The 20,284-nt window shown below is 39.4% G+C and overlaps 1 protein-coding gene across 4 annotated transcripts in view; it reads right to left on the bottom strand.

Moving 5' to 3' along the window:
- The window catches only part of LOC114664826 (receptor-type tyrosine-protein phosphatase U-like), a 1,094,815-nt gene that overhangs the window by 300,250 nt on the left and 774,281 nt on the right, over positions 1-20,284 (bottom strand). For all 4 annotated transcript variants that reach the window (XM_028819112.2, XM_028819113.2, XM_028819114.2 and 1 more), the window contains exon 7: positions 4,223-4,516. In XM_028819112.2, coding sequence (XP_028674945.1) covers positions 4,223-4,516 — 294 coding nt within the window. The remainder of the gene's footprint in view (positions 1-4,222; positions 4,517-20,284) is intronic.

The following is a 20,284-nucleotide window of genomic DNA, read 5'->3' as shown; positions in this document are numbered from 1 at the left end:
AGATTGATTTTTGTGTTTTGATCTGTGCTGCTGCCTGACTGCTGTTTTTGGCTTGTCCTTAGGTCTTTGCTGCTCATATTTCTTTCCTGTCTTTTATCAGTAATTCACTATCAAATGATCAACTGACAATAACGACGACTTCAGGAGACACTAGTGCAGGTGGTTAATATATTATGGTTATGGTATGTCAGACATACATGAGAGAATTGATGGTAATTGTGAGTGTTTGACAAACCAAGTTTGACATTTTGAAATAATTAAGGGAAGCCCCTTCTCATGTCTCCTTGTGAGAATCTTGGCCAGAATATTGAAATCCATGTTTAGCAAGGATACAGTGATGTTGGCCTGTAGAATGCAAATTATAACGTTCTTTTGGAAAAACGAAAACATGTCTGGATCCACATTGCACAGAATGTGTCACCCTTCATAGAGGCAAAAGCAGCCACAGCATTTTATTAAGGCTGTCACAGGTTATTTTTGACTGGTGCAATCAATACGTGTTACCACAAGGCAAAGTGTTTAAAACCAGGGTCAAAGACTTTATTTCTGCATGTACACCTGAACGTTTTGTAATGAGTTTGTAATCATTTAACTCATGCCAGTAATTTTGACTAGTGTTTTGGTGAACATAAATCAAATTCGATCCATCCATCGTCCAACCCGTTATATCCTAACTACAGGGTCACGGGGGTCTGCTGGAGCCAATCCCAGCCAACACAGGGTGCAAGGCAGGAAAGAAACCCTGGGCAGGGAGCCAGCCCACCGCAGATAAATCAAATTACCCTTTTAAATAAAATCAGAGGAAGAAGGGTGCACTTTATCACAAACGCTGTCTGCTGTGTTTGAGTGCATATATTTATCTGTTATTTGTGAAATTAGGCTACTTTTCTTGTTAAATGATAAAATCTTATTGAGTGTCTTATCTTCTTCACTGTATTGTAAGTACATTAATCATTAGTTATGTAAAGGATGGAGAATAATCTTTAAACTCAGTATTAAATGAATTACTGCTCATAAAAGTCACCGTGTGAATTAAATTCTATTCTGTGCTGCTCGTACCTTTTCATAATCATTTGAATCTTTAGTATTGTTGACTATGGTGCTGATTTACTGCTGGAATGAGGGCTGGGGCACAATAATTACAAGACGGAAGTGCAGAGATAATGAAAATGATGCTTCATCAAGTGCACCTGCCTGTTTTGTTATTCTCAGCCAGGGAGCTAATCTACAAGCTGATTCTTGTTCATTTAGTGACATGCAATCAAACAGCGAGCACCTCACGGCTGCTCTGCCGAGTGCACTGAAGAAGGCTGCAGCCTGGAAGGACAAAGAATTAAGGCCGTGCTCAGAAAGCAAGTGTTTGGAGTCAGAGTAAAGTGGTGTAGTGCACAAAGAACGAGTTTAAACATTCAAACGATTATCATCATTGTCCATGTGGACAGTAACACTGAGTATTAGAGAAAAAAGTAATAAATAAGTTGGCTTATTATAAGAGCAGGGGTGCAACAAAGCACTCACTGGAGACGCCTCAGCTGCCCTCAGACACAATGCAGCTCAGGGTGTTCCAAAAGAGCGGTGGTGTGAATTCATCTTTTCTAATATTAAGCCAGCATCAATGATTCCAGCTTTGATGTAAAGACCACCAATCATTTTATCATTATCTTTACATCTGAAGAGGGCAGGTGCAGGGCACGGCTTTAGGATGGAGCTGTGCAAAAAATGAAATTCTGTAGGCACCGTACTGTGCCGCAACAACTGTTGTCAGGTTTAGTTCTGTGTTCTGCCGTGTCCCCCACCACTCAAGTGCACCATCTACACTGAAACAAAAGAATGAGCTGTATTGAATAACCTAAAGCAAACCGGATGGATTCAGTTTAACACTTTAGTGTTTGAAACCAAAATGTGATTATAAAATGTCAAGTCAAAATGCAACACAACCTGGTCAGAAGGAAATGCTTTATTCCATTTCAATACTTAATCACTACTGAAAAGGTGCTTAGATGAAAGTATTTGCACAAAGTTAGGAGATTTACATAAGGGAATGCTGCAAATTGTTCCTGGTGATCCTGATAACCTTAGTGTAGTGGAACGAAAGTTAAAGAAGTTGGAAATGTATTTTTTCTCCAGCTGCTTCAGGATTTGTATGGCTATGGAAGATGATTTATTCTGCTTTGTTTTCAATAAATTGATAAAAATGTCACACACCCTACGACACAAAAGAAACCTTCCTCTTGGGATAACATGCCTGCCATATTACTGATTTGCATGTCAATTCACTCTACTGATTTGATTCTTTCAAACTACCAATTAAGTTAATCGATTACCCATTGGGGGAGGTGATTAGAGGTCCCTTCTGATCGCATTGTAAATATATAATTTAATAATTACAATTTATTATATACTGTAAAATAAAGTATGTGTTATGCATTCTTGCAATTCATAATACATTGTCATATTACACCAAGCATGACGCCCGAGTTGAAATGCAGAGAATGTCAGAGAATCATAAGTGAATTAGAATTGTGCTACCCGTTCTTAGGTAATGATTTGTTTGTGAATCAAATGAATGAAAATCGTGTGCCTTGTTCTCGGGTGATGATTAATTTGCAAATCAAATGAATGAGAATTGCGAGAAATGTTCTCAGGTAATCATTCAATTCAAAACCTGAAAGAATCTATGAATGACACATGCTGGTAAAGTCAATAAGCCATTAAAAAATGTGTGTTACAGAAAACGTAAAAGTAAATAATTGTGAGAAATTAAATAATAGCTGTATAAGGTTTAAGTTTTAAACATATAAAGGGACATGGACATATTAGTTTAATATTAAGTTAATAGATTCTGTTTAAAACTACTCCAATAACAAATTATATAAAATACAACCACAGATACATTCTGATATGTTTTGCTTCTGTATTGTGCCTGTGTGGATAATGAGAGAATAATCCGTGAGAGTTCTCATTCACTAGTAATGAATCAGTTCAGCCTCAAAAGACCTGGAAGTGAAGTGAAGAAGATTCATGAATCAGATGTTCAGTACTTGCAAATCTGCCTATGAAATGTAAGATGCTAGAAACGTGACGCATGCATCACAGCACTCCGCTGAAGCGATTAGTTTGTGCTCTTGAGCTGAATTGTAAGACTCACTGAAAAGAGTTGTTCAAGAAGAAACAAAACTGTTTGCAAATTGAGCATCACTATTAATAGTAAGACAAGTATCATAACTATTTACTGGCGCTGCACACCATTAAAACTGTATGAAAAAAGCTACCCAAAATTAAAAGGGAGTTGTATAAAATGAACATAATGAAAACAAGACCATAATTCCACCAACATAACACATTCATGCAGGAGTAACTCAATCACAGTATATGTTGAGTAAATTCCGTTGAAGTAATTTAATATTTACACTTTAAGACAGTGCAGAAGTGTAAAAGCTAACAATTCTCATGGAACTAATGTCAATAATTCAATTAAGGAAATCCTACAAATTTCTTCACCAGTGTATTATGAGTCAGTCGTGTGTTCAGGGGGTGACAGCAAGAACAGCATACTTCCTAGTAGGTGCTTAAGCATGTATTAAAACGTTTTTGAGTTGGAAGTTCTTTCATTCTGCTTCAGAATTTCTGGGATTTTCTTTGCTGTTTTTTCCTTGTATTGCAGACTTTAAGTGGGCCTGACAAAACGTTTTTACCTTTTTGGTTGTTTCTGGCCTTGGTATTTGCCTCATGGAAAAGAAACCATTCTACTTAAGTTTTTAATTGATATTCTCGCTCTTGACCACAGTTTCTGTTTATCTATTTGTTTATTGTCTAAGTCACTGACCTGAAATCACCAGTAAAATAGAACTTGCACATCCAGAGCAACTTTATGTGCAGCTGCTTCTCAGTGATATTCCGGGGTTGCTCTGTGCCTGGCAACATCTGGAGCATCACACTGACTAGCTGGCACAGTTTAGAGGGGCAGCTGCTCAATGCACTTGTGGCAATAGTCCTGTGAAGGAGTAAGTGCTTGCCATTTGGGAAAACAGAGAGATTGGCTCAACATGATAAGGAGGGCTCTCTGTGCTCAAGATGTGTCAATGACTATGAGAAGAAGCTGAGGACAGTTAGGAGTTCATGTGAAAGAATGTGCTGTGCTGAGGTGCTGACCAATATTAGCTGGCCAGTGGAATGCCAACCCCCCAGCCCAATCCATCCCCCTCATGCTATTTATTCTTACCTGCACACTTGGTCCGACTCACTAGAGGTGGTCCAGGCTTCCCAGTGCCTCCTTCACCTGGTCGGCTGAGTAGAACGCTGATGTGGTACTCTGTGTCAGGGTCCAAATGCCATAATTTGTAAGTGGCCATGTTGACAGCATGCACCTCTGACCATGGCATATGAGTTGCTCGGTATTCAATCTCTCGGCGGACGATGGGCCCATCACCCAGGATTGAGTTGGTGTTAAGCTGGATGATCAGGTAGGTCGAGCCAGCCCTCAGCAGTTGTGGGGGAGCAATGGGAGTGGGAGGCACTGCAATGAGAAAGAAACCATTTGTTCTTTTCTAAGTAGAAAGACTGTCTTTATACCTGTGGAGCAGGACAGAGCATGGTGAAGGCTGAAGGAGAGAAACAAGCAACCAAATAAATAACCTAGTGACAACCAGGTGACAGCAAAATGTGTCTTCAGTTCAGGACAATCAAAATTAATTAAATATGAAAAGAATGTTGTCATCCTTGTTATTTTCATCCTCTCACTTTACCCAAAGGCTTTAGCTAAAGGCATCTTATACATGCAGAGGTCCAATCATCCTATTAGGAATAAAGAGCATCATGGGACAAAACTAGACAGACAGAGATAATGAATGTTGTTTGCATTTACTAATGAGAAATGCATTTACTTGAAATTAAATTACTGCCCATCATCTGGCACAGAGATTTTCCAAAGCCATTCATTTTACAGCCTTTTAAAAGGCAGCGATACTGTGGGACCCCATACTGGCAAGTAAAAAGAGGAATGGCTGGGGGGATGTGGGCACTTTTTTGAATATTTTTAATTTGTATATTATTTACAGTGCATGCATACAATGTTTTTTAACACGACACTTGAAGATCTGCGTTAGGCTTTTATGAGTGCTAGTAACCATCCAACACTTTTATAGCTTGTTCACTGCTGAGAAACAAAACAAGCACCCAAAAGAAACTGCAATGTGCTTGTGTCCTTTTACCCAAGAATCCTAGCTCTTAAAAACTGGTTCACAAGCTAGTAGATGGTGGGTACTGATGGTGCCACATTAACAACAACAACAACAAAAAAAAAAATCAGTGCAACACATGAAAAGGTGTGTAGAACCATCAGTAAAAAGGGCAGACAGCCATTAATAAAAATGTTATATAAATCATTATGCTAAAAATTAAAAAACACTCCTTGCTCGTTTAGCTCATCCACCTCCCCGGGGCGTACTACATGCTAGCCACTTCGTGTCTCTGCCACTCGCATTGTGAAGGGGGGGGGGGGGGGCTGAGCGCACACTAAGGAGATGCAGACGAATCAGCTGCTGGCCTGCTGCTGCTGGCGAGCTGCGTGTTCTGCTTGTCGCGCTGCGCGTCGATCATTTAAAAGCCTGTACAGCAGCTGTCCTTTTGTCTCACTGCCTTGTCTCGCGGGACGTTAAAGTGTCTTCCGAGAAGATCGCATCTCGACCCAAGATTTTTTTATTGTAATAGGGAGACTTAAATAAACCACTTTCTAAACACACTGTTCTTACTCTCAGTGATGAATAGTTGTCAATTGTGACTGGGAAACACTTTTTGATTTTTATGACATTCTTACATGTTTATTTTAATGAATAATGTTATAGTTTGCTAAGAAAAAGAGTAAATTGAGAATAATAGAGATGACTTAGAAAAAGCCAAAAGTACATTACTGAGAGTCCATCTTACCTATTGTCAAAACAAATGTGAAAACTACAAAATCAAAGTTGAAGCTAAAAAGGCCTAATTGCACTGATACAGAGAATAGCAACAAACATGCAGAGAATTAATTCAAATATCTGCAAACTCGGATAAGGAAAGATGGTCACAGGCAACCTTTCAAGACATTGTGACCTGTGATGTGACCAGGAGTGCATCCTAATGATGGAACTCACAAAATGGCACTGCCCATAAACATCAAGATGGCATTGAAAAAAATGCAAAAAAATCATATTCCTCTTAAAATAATATATTGGAAAGAAAACCATGCCAGAAATTGAATTCTGTGACTCCAAACAACTATAATTGCTTATAAAGAAGTGCAAAATAGATTCAGGAGAACTTGTAAAAATGAATAAAGGAATACCAATCAACAATCTCTGCTTTAGATGACAGCTGAATGCATTTGTGTATTAAAGGTGATTGGCAGAATGTACTGGGAAAGAAATGACCTTAAACAGAGAGCTTGGCCAATGTGCCAAGATGGCTGCCCTGAAGGTGCATTTCACATTAGTATTGTGGGGACAATGTTACTTTTGGGGGATTAGCCACACACATGTATAATTTTTGATTGCCTTTTGACAAACCCAAAGCTTTATTTATGATATGAAATATTCTTTGCCTCACATGCTTCAGGGCTTGGTAGGTTAAGATGTTCAACACATTCTACTGTCCTTAATGAAGAGACAGAAAACATCCATTTGTATACTGCTTTTGACCTCTGTTAAGAAAACAAGCTGCCTTGGCCTACTAGTAAAAGCTTGGCCTAAGAACTAGTTCAGGTCAGAAATGGAATTGTGACAATCAAGGCCTAAAAACTAAAGGTTAACATGAGAACTGTTGACAGTTCAATTATACAAAATGGAAACTGGATAAGTAAGTTGAGCTGAAAGAACAGGGGAAAAAAAAAACTCTAAAGGATGGCTTGGATGACATCTGCAAAATCACAGATACAAGTTGCTGTTTTGTAGGCCGTTAGAACTGAGATGTGTCATAACGAAACCATTGTGATCTCAAAATGGCCCAAGCGGTGTGAGGTCTCCAAAGTGGCCAGGTGCACACAAAGGCAGCCTGCTTGAGATCCACCAAGACAAAAAATGTGCTTCTAAATCAGAGCTCAAAAATATATTCTTAAATGCCCCAATTATATCAAAAAAGCCCAACTAGACAAGGATGACTGTAAATCCTTGGCAAGGAGATAAAAATGTTAAATGAGGAATCTTTATAAATAAAAGATTTATTTCAAAGTTGTTCAGCGTAAAAAAGAAGGCTCAAAGAACAGAAAGGCACAAAAAGAGTTGCCTAAAAATGGCAGTTCAGCAACAAACAGAGACCCAATACACAATCTGAATAGAGTAGTCAAAAACAGAACAGGAAGGTTAAAATAAGCAAAAACACAAAGCACCCGCTAACACCCAACGCATACAGCGTACTGCGTTCATCTCCCAGCCTTTGTAGGCCTGATGGCCGTTCCTAGAAGGAGATGAACAGGTGGCTCCGCTTCTTGGGGAACCATCTACAAAATACAAGGAACTTGGTGGAACAAACTCTGTCACATAGAAACTACAACAGAAACTAAATAACAAAACTGACAGAACTGCATAATTATGTACCACATATAATAATAAATAAAGAATTAAAAATTAGCAAAAAAAATAACATCAAAAAGGAATTTAAACAGAAGTGTGGAGAATCCTGGCTTAAACATAGCATAAGCACTCTGCTCTTAAATGTTTAATAAAGAATAAACTGATTAGCTTTATAGGTACAGTAGTTACAGTACATAGTAAGCTAGAGACCTTTGATTATTTAAATTTTAACTTAAAATTGTAAAGGGTCACCTAGAAAAACTGGGTGGTCACAAAATTGAAATGAAATGTATTAACCAATAAATGAAAATGGGCAAGGGGTCTTACAAAAAAGAAACATTTATCAAAATGTCTGAAACAAATGCGGAAGAACAGAAATCTGCTACAAAAAGATCTTTCCAGAGGCTGCACAGCTTGACTTATGCAAGGGTGCAACGATTTGATATGTCACATGACTGCCTGTCATGGGACTGACAACAGGCACAGTAACCCTAAACAATATGGCTGCAGCAATGAAAGAAAAAGGCACAAAATAAGAGCAACTGTGAGCAATAAGGACAACACACACATACACACAGACATAATTCTGATTCATCAAAATCTTGAAATGGAATTTTTGGACGATTACAATACTTTCCCTATACATCATATACGAGAAAGTAAAAAGGGAGTATAGAAGACAATTACAGAATTACTCAGAACATAATGTCATTTTAAGGCTAGTAGGGCAGACAGAAATCAAAAAAAAGTTTTACACTTTTGTGTAGAATCCTGACTACAAAATGGTGGAGGAGTGAGCAAGTCAAGACATTCTGTTTCTGAAGAGATGAGAAAGGGCAGAATCTCTGCTATTGGACGGTAAGACCTTTCTTTTTTTAACACAAGGGGGCTCTACCCCCTGCTCGCTTCGCTCACCAACCCCCGGGCGGGTGCTATGCGCCAGCCACTTTGCGTCTCTGCTGCTCGCGTATGTGGATTTCCATCCATCCATCCATTTTCCAACCCGCTGAATCCAAACACAGGGTCACGGGGGTCTGCTGGAGCCAATCCCAGCCAACACAGGGCACAAGGCAGGAACCAATCCTGGGCAGAGTGCCAACCCACCGCAGGACACACACAAACACACCCACACACCAAGCACACACTAGGGCCAATTTAGAATCGCCAATCCACCTAACCAGCATGTCTTTGGACTGTGGGAGGAAACCGGAGCGCCCGGAGGAAACCCACGCAGACACGGGGAGAACATGCAAACTCCACGCAGGGAGGACCCGGGAAGCGAACCCAGGTCCCCAGGTCTCCTAACTGCGAGGCAGCAGCGCTACCCACTGCGCCACCGTGCTGACCTATGTGGATTTCACTTCCACAAAATAACAAATCTTTTATTTCTGGCGGATACACCTCTTCATTCAGAAGAAACACTACTTTTCCCTGATGGCAACATGAATTTGACGAACCACAAGTCTCTGACTTAAACTTTAAAGCCAAACAATATTTACATACTTCTGTCATATCACCTATGTCCATATATTCAATCCCTTTTCGCTGTCCCGTTATTTCACTGAGTAATAATTTCCATTTGTTAGCGCTAATGTGATCTTTACTATCAGTTTTTTGAGACTTTCGAATTTTAGTACTTTCATAATCTCTAACCTGCTCTGCATGTGTATCACGCCAACATTTTTGAACCTCTTTACGACGTTTTACTTTGTCCTCTACTCTTATTTCCGACCCCGCTGAGAGTGCAGAGACTGTGTCTGACAATAGCATTCACACGAATGAGTAGTGATTGGACCGTGGACGTGGTTGTAAATGTATGAGAGCAGTACGGGACTTGTCAAAAAGTCTTGACTCGCGGGACCTGAAATTCTCTCTCGCGGGAGTTGAAATTACCTCTGAGAAAGTCTCGTCCCAGGATTTCCTTTTATAATAGAGAGATTTATATTGTAACTGTATTATTGAGGTTATACAATTGGTATGAGGTCTATCAGTTGTTTTTGATTTGACTTTAATTTCATCTTTTTATTGTATGTTGCTTTGTGTTTTAATAAATTAGACAAATACTTCAACATGAATTTGGCCTGGACTCAGAAGTTCAAGGTGTGCAGATTCAACCTAGGAATTTCATTGAAGGTTCAAAGAGAGTGTAACAGATAATAACATTTTATATATAAGTTGATTTTTTTTTGTATTAATGTTGAACAATGTAAATGTTTAAACATTTGTCCCATTATCTCATTGTAAAGTGCAAGGAAGTTTGATTAGCCAGTCGTTGATTACCCCTGGAGTAATAAAATAAGAAGAGGAGAGCACCATCTGGATCAGCTGATGACATAATGACCGGTATAGGCTTTCTTTCTTGTTTGTTGAAGTTATGTTTGTAATTGGAGAATATGCTAACAAAGCTAAGCTGGCGGAGGGGATGTACTTGAGCTGAGGATATAGACCTTCTCTCCATCGGCAGCCATATTCAGACAGGCCATGCTGCCTGGCTCTATGTACCCTAAGTTCTTGTCAATAAGCCGCGGCTTATCTAAGGAAAAAAGTTGTGAAAATGAAAAAATAGAATATCAGCTTATACATAAGTCCGGCTTATACATCCATCGCGGGGGTTGCGTTCCAGAGCCACCTGCGAAATAAGAATATCCGCGAAGTAGAAACCATATGTTTATATGGTTATTTTTATATTGTCATGCTTGGGTCACAGATTTGCGCAGAAACACAGGAGGTTGTAGAGAGACAGGAACGTTATTCAAACACTGCAAACAAACATTTGTCTCTTTTTCAAAAGTTTAAACTGTGCTCCATGACAAGACAGAGATGACAGTTCCGTCTCACAATTAAAAGAATGCAAACATATCTTCCTCTTCAAAGGAGTGAAGCAAACAAATCAATATGTCTGTTTGGCTTTTAAGTATGCGAAGCACCGCGGCACAAAGCTGTTGAAGGCGGCAGCTCACACCCCCTCCGTCAGGAGCAGACAAAGAGAGAGAGAGGGAGAGTTTGTTTTTCAGTCAAAAATCAATACGTGCCCTTCGAGCTTTTAAGTATGCGAAGCACTGTGCAGCATGTCTTTTCAGGAATCAGCTTTACAAAAGATAGCAACGTGAAGATAATCTTTCAGCATTTTTAGACGAGCGTCTGTATCGTCTAGGTGTGCAAACAGCCCCCCTGCTCAATCCCCCTACGTCAGGATCAGAGAAAGTCAGCGCAAGACAAAGAGAAAAGTAAGCTGGGTAGCTTCTCAGCCATCTGCCAATAGCGTCCCTTGTATGAAATCAACTGGGCAAACCAACTGAGGAAGCATGTACCAGAAATTAAAAGACCCATTGTCCGCAGAAATCCGCGATATATATTTAAATATGCTTACATATAAAATCACAATTTAAATGACCGCTACGCGCTCGTGTTGACTCGGCGACGCCCAGAGCAGAAAGAACGCGCTCCGGCCGCTCCAACCGCGCCATGCGGGGAGTGAGAGAGACGGCAATATCTCACACTCTCTCCCCCCTTAAAGAAATTAAATGGGCGCGAGTGAGACCACTGACCTCCCTCCCTTCTATTAGTTATAGGTTATAGTATGTTCGGCTTATCCATGAGTCCGGCTTATCTATGATACGATTTTACTTTAAAAATTCGTATGATTTTTGGTCTCCGGCTAATACATGAGTCCGGCTTATAGACAAGAACTTAGGGTATATATAGTAGGACCAGACTGGACAAGAACATAAGATGATGGGATCATAATAAGGGGTATAAAGGGGAACAGGGTCACCCTAGGACCCTACCATGACAAAACAGGGAGTTAAAAATGTAAAGTACAGGATGAAATGGCTTCAGGCCTACAACAGGTAACCAAACCTGTTAAAGCCCCCATGACCAGATACTGCTTGATCTGACATTGACACTATTCATCACCATGATCACCTCCTCAAATTTTTCCAAGTGTTTTTTCTCATTTTAACAGCACCTTTGTCTTTTACATAAACCATGCCCATATCTATCTTTATTAAATTTCCTTTCATCTGGAGAAACACCAACTCATTTTTTTTTACAGGAAAAAGAATTTTATTTTTGTTATAGTTTAGTCAGAAATCAACTACACTAATTTGACAAAAATAGCTTTCTCTTAGTCACATCTTAGTCATAACTTTAATCACGAAGATTTAGTTGTTTACATAAAGATTGTAAGATACATCAGAGACTCTGGTTTCATCCCACCAGTCAAAGATCCTTTGTTTGTTAGTTGGACTGATGACTCTAAATAGAAAATAGTTTTCTATTTGAATCAAAACTTCTACAAGATGGACAGCCCCAGAGATAAATATTTAGAAGCACCCATATTTGAAGTACATTGACTATTCAAGTTCCCATCAAAGACTTTAGAGTTTATATAAGACATGACTGAAATACTGTATGACAAATGTTGAAATATTCATCCATTTATTGAACCTGCTTATTTAGTCCATAGGACTGAACACAAGGAAGCTTTGTGCTGGTAAAATTCAATGCCATCTTCTCATCCATCTGCAGTGCTTTACATTCTTGAGCTGAGAAGGATGTGACGCAGCTAGTGAGGATGGACTCCTCTCTGCTCCTATAGAGGCTTGTGACAACAGATGGAGAAATGCAAGCTGTCATCAGATGTGTGAGAAATCACAAGCACTAGTGAGTCTTTTTGACAACAGCCGGAGTGTGTTGTGCCCACTTTCAGTTTATCTGTGACAGCCACACCAAGAAATCCAAAGCTGCTCACCCTCTCAACAGAATCCATTCCAATGTAGACATCAGTCTGGTCTGCCTTCTGCTTTCTGAAGACCATGACCACTTTCTTGGTTTTGCTGACACTGGCGTTTAGATTGTTGCTCTGGTGTCAGGTCTCAGCCAGGGTTTCTTATGTTTTATGTTTCTTTTATTCATTTTTGATTATGGGCATCATTTTTTTTTTTTTTTTTGGTTTTGTCTATGTATATAAGCTGTCTTTGCTGTGTTCCATGTGCTTTGTGGGTGGTCCCCCAAGAAGTGAGGCCACCTGCCAGTCACCACCAGGAGCTGCCACACCCATTAATTCTGAAAGGTCTTCTCCCACAGTTCCAGTGTGAATGCACTCTGGAGTTGGTGAGTTAGAGTGTTTTGCTGTGCTTGTGTCCCTTACATATTTTGGAATTTTGAGTTCCTTGTTGTTTTTTTCAACTCCTCTATTTTGAATTTGTGTTGGGACTTTGTTACAGGCAATTCCATTTTGGTTTTGTGCTCCACGGTGCTTCATTGTGATTGGAATCTTTTTAGTGAAGGATAAATGTATAAAGATTTATAAAGATTTGGTGCTTTCCCTTATTAATAGCTGGGGTTTGACAGTGATGTTCCCCTCTATTGGGCATTACTGGGAGTGTTTGGGACTACGTGTTTTGGAACTCGTAGTGTTTTGGTCTCCTAATTCACAACACCTGGCACCACTGTGTCAACACAGAGGCCTCTTCTTTGTACCATGTTGGTGATGTCATCAGCAAATTGGAGGTGTCTGGTCGCGCACTCATAGATCAAAAAGGAGTGCAGAAGGCGGCTCAGCACACTACCCCGTGGAGTGCCTGTGTTGAGGGTCAGCATGAAGGACATAGTGCTGCCTATCTGCACATGCTGAGCTCTGTTGTTTAGGAAGTCTAAACATATTGCAGAGGGCAACACTCAGTCCTAAACTGAGCAGTTTGGTGGTACATCAACTTTAATGACACCAGCCCACACTGTAATGTATCCCAGTGCCATAATTCTCTGCTTTGTCTGGCCATTTGTAGAAGAGATGTCATCAAGGGGAGTAATTACAAGCTTGCTTAACGTTAGTCCCACTCTCACTGTTGTAGGTGAGTATCAATGGTTTGTCCTGCCTCATGAAACATTCAGCAATCTCCAGAAATAATCAGACTATTTAGGCACGTGACAACAACAGTTAAAAGGTAAATTGAAATGCCAAAAGGAAGTTAGAAAAGAATATAGTCATTCAGCAACAAGAGAAAAGTCAAAGAGGATGTAGTGTATTAATAAGAGGAAAATAAAATAGGCAGAAAAGAAAGTGGCAAAATGTCTCAAGTGATATGATGCTGAACTCTGAAACTGTGAAGAAGCTGGCACTTCCCATTAACGAAAGGGAATATTAATGAAGTACTTGATGATTTGGAGATTGCCAAGAGACAGGCACTGTTACAATGAAATGAAATGAAATAAACCAGGGTTCAGACATCATTCACTCCAGAGTCTACATATCCAGGAAGCCCTTAAAGCACCCTGATATCATTACATGATACCCTCACACAATCCTGTAGGGCTGGAGCACATTGCATCAGAATTAGACACAAGGTAGCAATACAGCTGGGATAGGGGACCAGTTCACCCCAGGGCCAACTCACACACATACACCTATCAAACGGCAATTAACATAACCCTTGGGTCTTTGGCATGCTATAAAAAGTGAAGTATTCAGAGAGAACACCCATTCAGATATGAAGAAAATGGGCAAATCCTCCACGCACAACAGATAGTTGTGTAGTCTGAACCAAGTACTGGATCTGGAAAGAAGTAGTGCTGACCCATGTGTCACCCAGAAACATGGTCAGTTAAACAACAACCCGCTAAAAGAAAAATGGCAATCGGGGTGATGTTGGCGACTTTAACAAGGCATCTTCACTTGCGCACTGGCAACATTAATGGAGACAATTAATAGATATAGTACTATATCAAAGACCAAAGATAAGATTTTAAGTGAGTGAGGACCAAGAGGAGAATGTGCATCAAGATTCATGATAAATTCATTAAACTGATATTTTACAAGATACCACAATGAAAACCCAGTTTCAAAGTCAACGAGAACAAAACCAAAGTCAAAAACTGGGAAAAAATTCAAAAGAAAGTCTTTAGTACAGTGTTTTAAGGTTTATCTGTCAAACTCAGATAAAACATGCCCATTTGTGCCAACCTTTAAAAGGTCTGGATCACAGCATCCATCAACACACACTCCAAAGTCTTCAGAAGACACGCTGCCTTAAAATGTCAGTGCTTTAAAATGTAAATAATTTTAAAACTTTGTTCAGGTGCAAAAAATACAGAAACAAACCTCCGATTTGGAATCTGTGCATATTAAACCCTGTGGCCAGCAGGGGGCACCACTGAGCCCCAAACCCCAGACAGAACTACCACAGACACAGTCCTGGGTCAGTAAAAGGTTCTTTATTGACACAAACTGTATGCCTCTTTTTCCAGCTGCTCAGTACTAACAAGAGTGTTTCCTTTTCCTGATCTTTGCGTTCTTCTCCACTTCTTCCAGTTGAGTGTTGCCTGTCCTCTCCCTCTCTGTTTCTCTCTCTGACTCCTTAGGTAAAGTGGAGGACCCTCTTTTAAATCCTGACCTGAGAATACGTCTGTTGATCCATATAAAGCCCCTGGGAAGCACTTCCAGGTCACACAGGACCACAATGATACTTGTACCCTCAATATCCAACAGCTTTCCCTGGTGGCCCCCACTGAACAATATATTTCTTGTGTAGCCCAAAATCAAACAAAGAATGCTTCAATGGGCTTTAACATGCCATTGACTCTCTAAGAAGACGAGAACAAGGGAAAAGAATGGTCAAGACAATTCAGAGAAAGACCCCCGTCCAGGTAGGTTGGGCATGCAATGGGTGTAAAAATTGCGGTGAATACAAAATGCAAAATAGAATATAAGTAATCCTCTTCACAGAGTTCGATGACCAATCTGTCTTTGTCACCCCAGAAGACAACCTGACAGGGCAGCCCCATGGGACCACAACATCCATACTGGTGGTCGTCAAACAGGATGCTGCCACTCAGAACCCCGGGAGGAACACTCTGCCCATAGCAGGCGACCAAACACTGTCCTGTCTTTCCAGACTCCCAATCCCATCCAGTGTGTCCTTCCCTGGCTGCTGGGAGGCCAGTCCCAGTGTAGCTGCGGAAGGGGAGTATCGCAGCTCCCTTGCTGACCTTCCTTTCTCAAGGTCTCATGGCCAGGTAAGGGTGCAGGGTCCATGCCAGCTGAAATGCCAACCCATCCCTCACAAACCCTATAACCGATATACAATTAGCCAGAAAATCCACTAGAATTTGCATAATAAATTTTTGAAAATTGAAGATCGTAACAGACAAACTTGAGCTAGACACATGAAATCCATATATATGATCTGTAAGAAGACTGTGTTTCAAAAAAATATTTGATCAGATTTATCTCCATTTTTAAAAAGCATTTGATAAAAACCACATTGCAGGATAGTGATCAAACTAAACGCAGCACAATCCAAGGGCTTAAACACAGGGAGTTATGGGGTCAGGGACCTTTTATGAATTAGGTGATGTTGAAATTTTGTGCCTCAGGGATCAGTGCTGAGGCTGCTGCTCCTTCTTATATTAAAAAGGTGCTGATAAGAATCTAAGCAACTGGCGCCCTGTCCACAGATTGTTCCTGCCTCATACCCTATGCTAGCTGGGATAGGATCCACCTTCCCTGACCCTGCTTCAGGATTAAGTAGGTAATTAGAACAAAGATGTGTGGATGGAGGCGGCATGGTGGCGCAGTGGTAGCACTGCTGCCTCGCAGTTAGGAGACCCGAGTTTGCTTCCCGGGTCCTCCTGTGTGGAGTTTGCCTGTTCTCCCCGTGTCTGCGTGGGTTTCCTCCCACAGTCCAAAAACATGCAGGTTAGGTGGATTGGTGCTTCTAAATTGTCCCTAGTGTGTGCTTGGTGTGTGTGTGTGTGTGTCCTGCGGTGGGTTGGCACCCAGCCCAGGATTGGTTCCTGCCTTGCCTCCTGTGTTGGCTGGGATTGGCTCCAGCAGACCCCTGCGACCCTGTGTTCGGATTCAGCGGGTTGGAAAATGGATGGATGTATGGATGGAAGCCGGTTAAGTTTGCTACTGAACCTAATCTAGTTAGAGCTCACTGCCTGGAGTCAGCAGAATCATGTTAGGGGTATCTGGACAGAATTCAGGCAGATGATGGTAAACTTAACTATTAGAAGAAAGTCCAGAGACAAGATGCTAAACTCATTCAAGGACGGCGTGGTATAAGAAAAGGTAATGTCACATTGCGCAATATCTAGTTGGAAGGGAGGTGATACTTGACAGCTACAGTTCCTGAGAGAGAATGTCAGATTACACAACTAGAACACAGGGTGTGTTAAATTAAAGAACTACGTTAGTTTTTTCCAGGACAGTTTCTCATTTCCAAGTATCAGAAGCATGCACCTTATGCCATCAACCGATAACATGCTGCCTGATGGAGCCAGTGAAAGTGCAAAGGCTTTCCAGGTATGCTGAGTTCAGTTACAATCTTTCTCTTTTTTCCATTCTGTCGTGGTACATAAAACATGCAACATCAGAGAGATGAGCCTCTTTTCTGTATGTCAGGTGCAAAGCACTCGTGTTCTGTATTACTTGTTGCTGCATTTTATGCATTGTACTTTCAGGTGACCACTCACTGGCCTGCAGCTCTTGCTCTCATAAAACTGCCTCAGCCACTTAAGATAAGATTGAGCCTACCTGAGTTTGTTGTGGCGAGTGATGGACTGGTTGGACTGAGTGGCTGGGTATGTGCCAACTGCACAGCTACAGATGTACTGCGGTTGCTTTCAACCTGCCAAGATTGAGGTCTGTGACTGAAAAATCATTGGAAAAGTCATGTAATGTGACAAGGAAGGCCTTAAGAGGTAAGCAGAGCAAAAGTATGAGGTGACATGACAGAAATATTTAAAAATATTACAAGAATTAGTACAGTGGATGCCAGCTGCTGCTTTAAAAGAAACACACGTGATTAAGAGTGTACGTCACAAAAGTGCTGGAAAATATTTCTTCACACAAACAACATGAAGTAAACACTAAAGCAGTGATACTTTAGGGAGCTTCAAATCTTGACTTGACATTTTCTAAAGACTTAGTTGAATAGAGACTGGTGAGATGGGTAGGGATGAATGGCCTACAACACATGATAGAACCCGCAGTTTAACAGCCCAATTCCAAGTTTGTCATTTTAAAGTGTCTTCGTTACTCACCGTGTGATATTGTATGGAATTCTCATGCACCCGGTCCGAGACTCTTAAGTGGAATGTTTTTAGTTTCCTAGGTCTTGTAATTTATCATTTTGTGAAATTCTGATTGCAAATGTAGAACTCTCTGTAGTACACATATACTAGTGTTATCTGTGTTAGCTTCCTTGGTTAAAAATTTCTTTGACAAATGTACTGTTCTGTTATTTTCCAGCTGACGGATGCATTTGTCGATTCTTTATCCGGACCCCTTTTTTCTTTTTCATTGCAGAATTCAGTACACGGAGTATCAGCCTTTTCAGGGCACACCAATGTACAACTTCCCACTCACAGATACAGAGCCAGTCTCGAGTCACCAGTTAACCAGTGAGAGCACAAAGAGTGCCAAAGCCTGGCATTTGAACCTGAACTTGTCTAGTTCTGAGGTTGAGTGCAGTTGACCTTCATTACTATCAAAAGTTTGAAATTCAACTTGAAGCACAGCTTCTTTATTCCCCTCAGCAGAAGGACATTCTAAACTCTTTTTCAGATCTTGAGCTTTTATGTGTTTAGAATCCTTTTATGTCCAGAATCTACTGTAGAGATGCTTCTTTCTTTATTACAAACAGCGCAAGTGTGGCTCTCTGTGAGATCCATGGGCTCCTTAGAATGATTTTTTCCACACTTTTCATCACAGTGACACTTTTTATTTAATCTCTTTCATTGCACCTGAGATGAAAATATTATATTGCATCAATTGTATGCCTGCACTTCTTAATTTCTTTGAATGACATTAACTATTACAGTTTGTGTTTTATTTTGTACTAGCAAAATACCCGCGCTTCGCAGCGGAGAAGTAATGTGTTAAAGAGGTTATGAAAAAAAAAGGAAACATTTTAAAAATAACGTAACATGATTGTCAATGTAATTGTGTTGTCATTGTTATGAGTGTTGCTGTCTTTTATATATATAATATGCACACACACACACATAAACATATATATACATAAACATATATATATACATATCTACATATACACATATCTACATATACATACGTATATACACATCCACATAAACATATATATACATATACAAATTTACATATCTACATATATATATATATAGACATAGATATATACATACATACATTCACATATATATATATATATATATATATATATATATACTGTATATATACATATCTACTTATTGGCTCCTGTATTTAGGATATGGCAGGTTGGATAATGGATGGATGGACATTTGTATGCATAGCCCTATTTGCCCGTTTTCGTTTTTTTTTCTTTCTTCAGTAATATTTCAGCAAACCCGGAGCTTGTCAGTTCAAATCCTGGTACTGACACCACTGTGTGACCCTAAGGAAGTCACTTCACCTGCCTGTGCTGCAAAAAACAAAAGTAATGTAACAAATTGTACTTCAGATGTTGTAAGTTGGTGGAATAAAGGCATAAGTCAAATAGATAAATATGTATTATACACATAGGAACTATTCATTTATTTTCAGTTAAGTCATCTGCAGCAAACTTTTATAAATGAGGGTTTCTCATTTTTAGATAGTGCAAACTGTTTCTTCTTCATTGACGTTTTCTCTTGGAGAGCTTTTTTCATTTCATTGAAAATGAAAGCAGCAGCTGCCAAAATATGTAGCTTTCTTATTAATTTTTCAACATTGTGTAAAATAAATGTATAAAGTAACATAAAAGGTTTAAATACTGGTTATTCTTTTACACTAAAATATTACTACACAGATACAAAAAAAGTAAAATGGATATGTTCTTTTTCTTTAAGGAGATTAAATATTACTGAAGAAAGAAAAAAAAAATTAAACAGCCAAATGGGGCTATGCATATGAACTTAAAAGGTTTAAATAAAACAGAAATATATATTTTATTTTTACTTGGTTAACTTGTGGAGGGTGTATCCTGTAGCAAAGCCCTAACTGTTTTCGTGAAAGCCTGTTTCAGTCAATAAGTCTTATGTGTGTGTTTATGTATGTGTGTATATATATGTAGATATGTGTATATGTAGATATGTATATATATGTATATGTATATAAATGTTTATGTGTGTGTGTATATTATATATATAATATATATATATATATATATAAAAGACAGCAACACTTATAACAATGACAACACAATTACATTGACAATCATATTACGTTATTTTTAAAATGTTTCCTTTTTTTTTCATAACCTCTTTAACACACTACTTCTCTGCTGCGAAGCGCGGGTATTTTGCTAGTATATATATATATATATATATATATATATATATATATATATATATATATATATATACATACATATACATACATACATGCAGTTTCAATAACATATAAATCAATATAAACAACATTAACATCATTATCATATGAGAATATGAAGTAATATATAAGAAGCACATTTCATATAAATATAAATTATTAAACAGTAAAATCTTCTTCAATAATTTGCTACCGTGGCTTTTCGTTGGTCTGTCCAGGATTTTAAATCACATGTAGCTTGCAAACCGTTTCACGTATTGACTTGAAATGTGGTACACATATAATACGTCACGTCTGCTATCCGCTTTATGGGTGATGAATGTATTACTCTTTTTATGTTTATTTTATTTTAGAATCAACTCCTATCTGCGCACACCAGGGCGGCCGTGGGCGGATGCGTATGGTGTATTCACTCCATGTTATCGTG

This window comes from Erpetoichthys calabaricus, chromosome 14, assembly GCF_900747795.2.
Source record: "Erpetoichthys calabaricus chromosome 14, fErpCal1.3, whole genome shotgun sequence".
NCBI classification, from domain to species: Eukaryota; Metazoa; Chordata; class Cladistia; order Polypteriformes; family Polypteridae; genus Erpetoichthys; species Erpetoichthys calabaricus.
The sequence above is the reverse complement of the archived record's forward strand: the minus strand, read 5'-3'. Positions and strand labels throughout refer to the sequence as shown.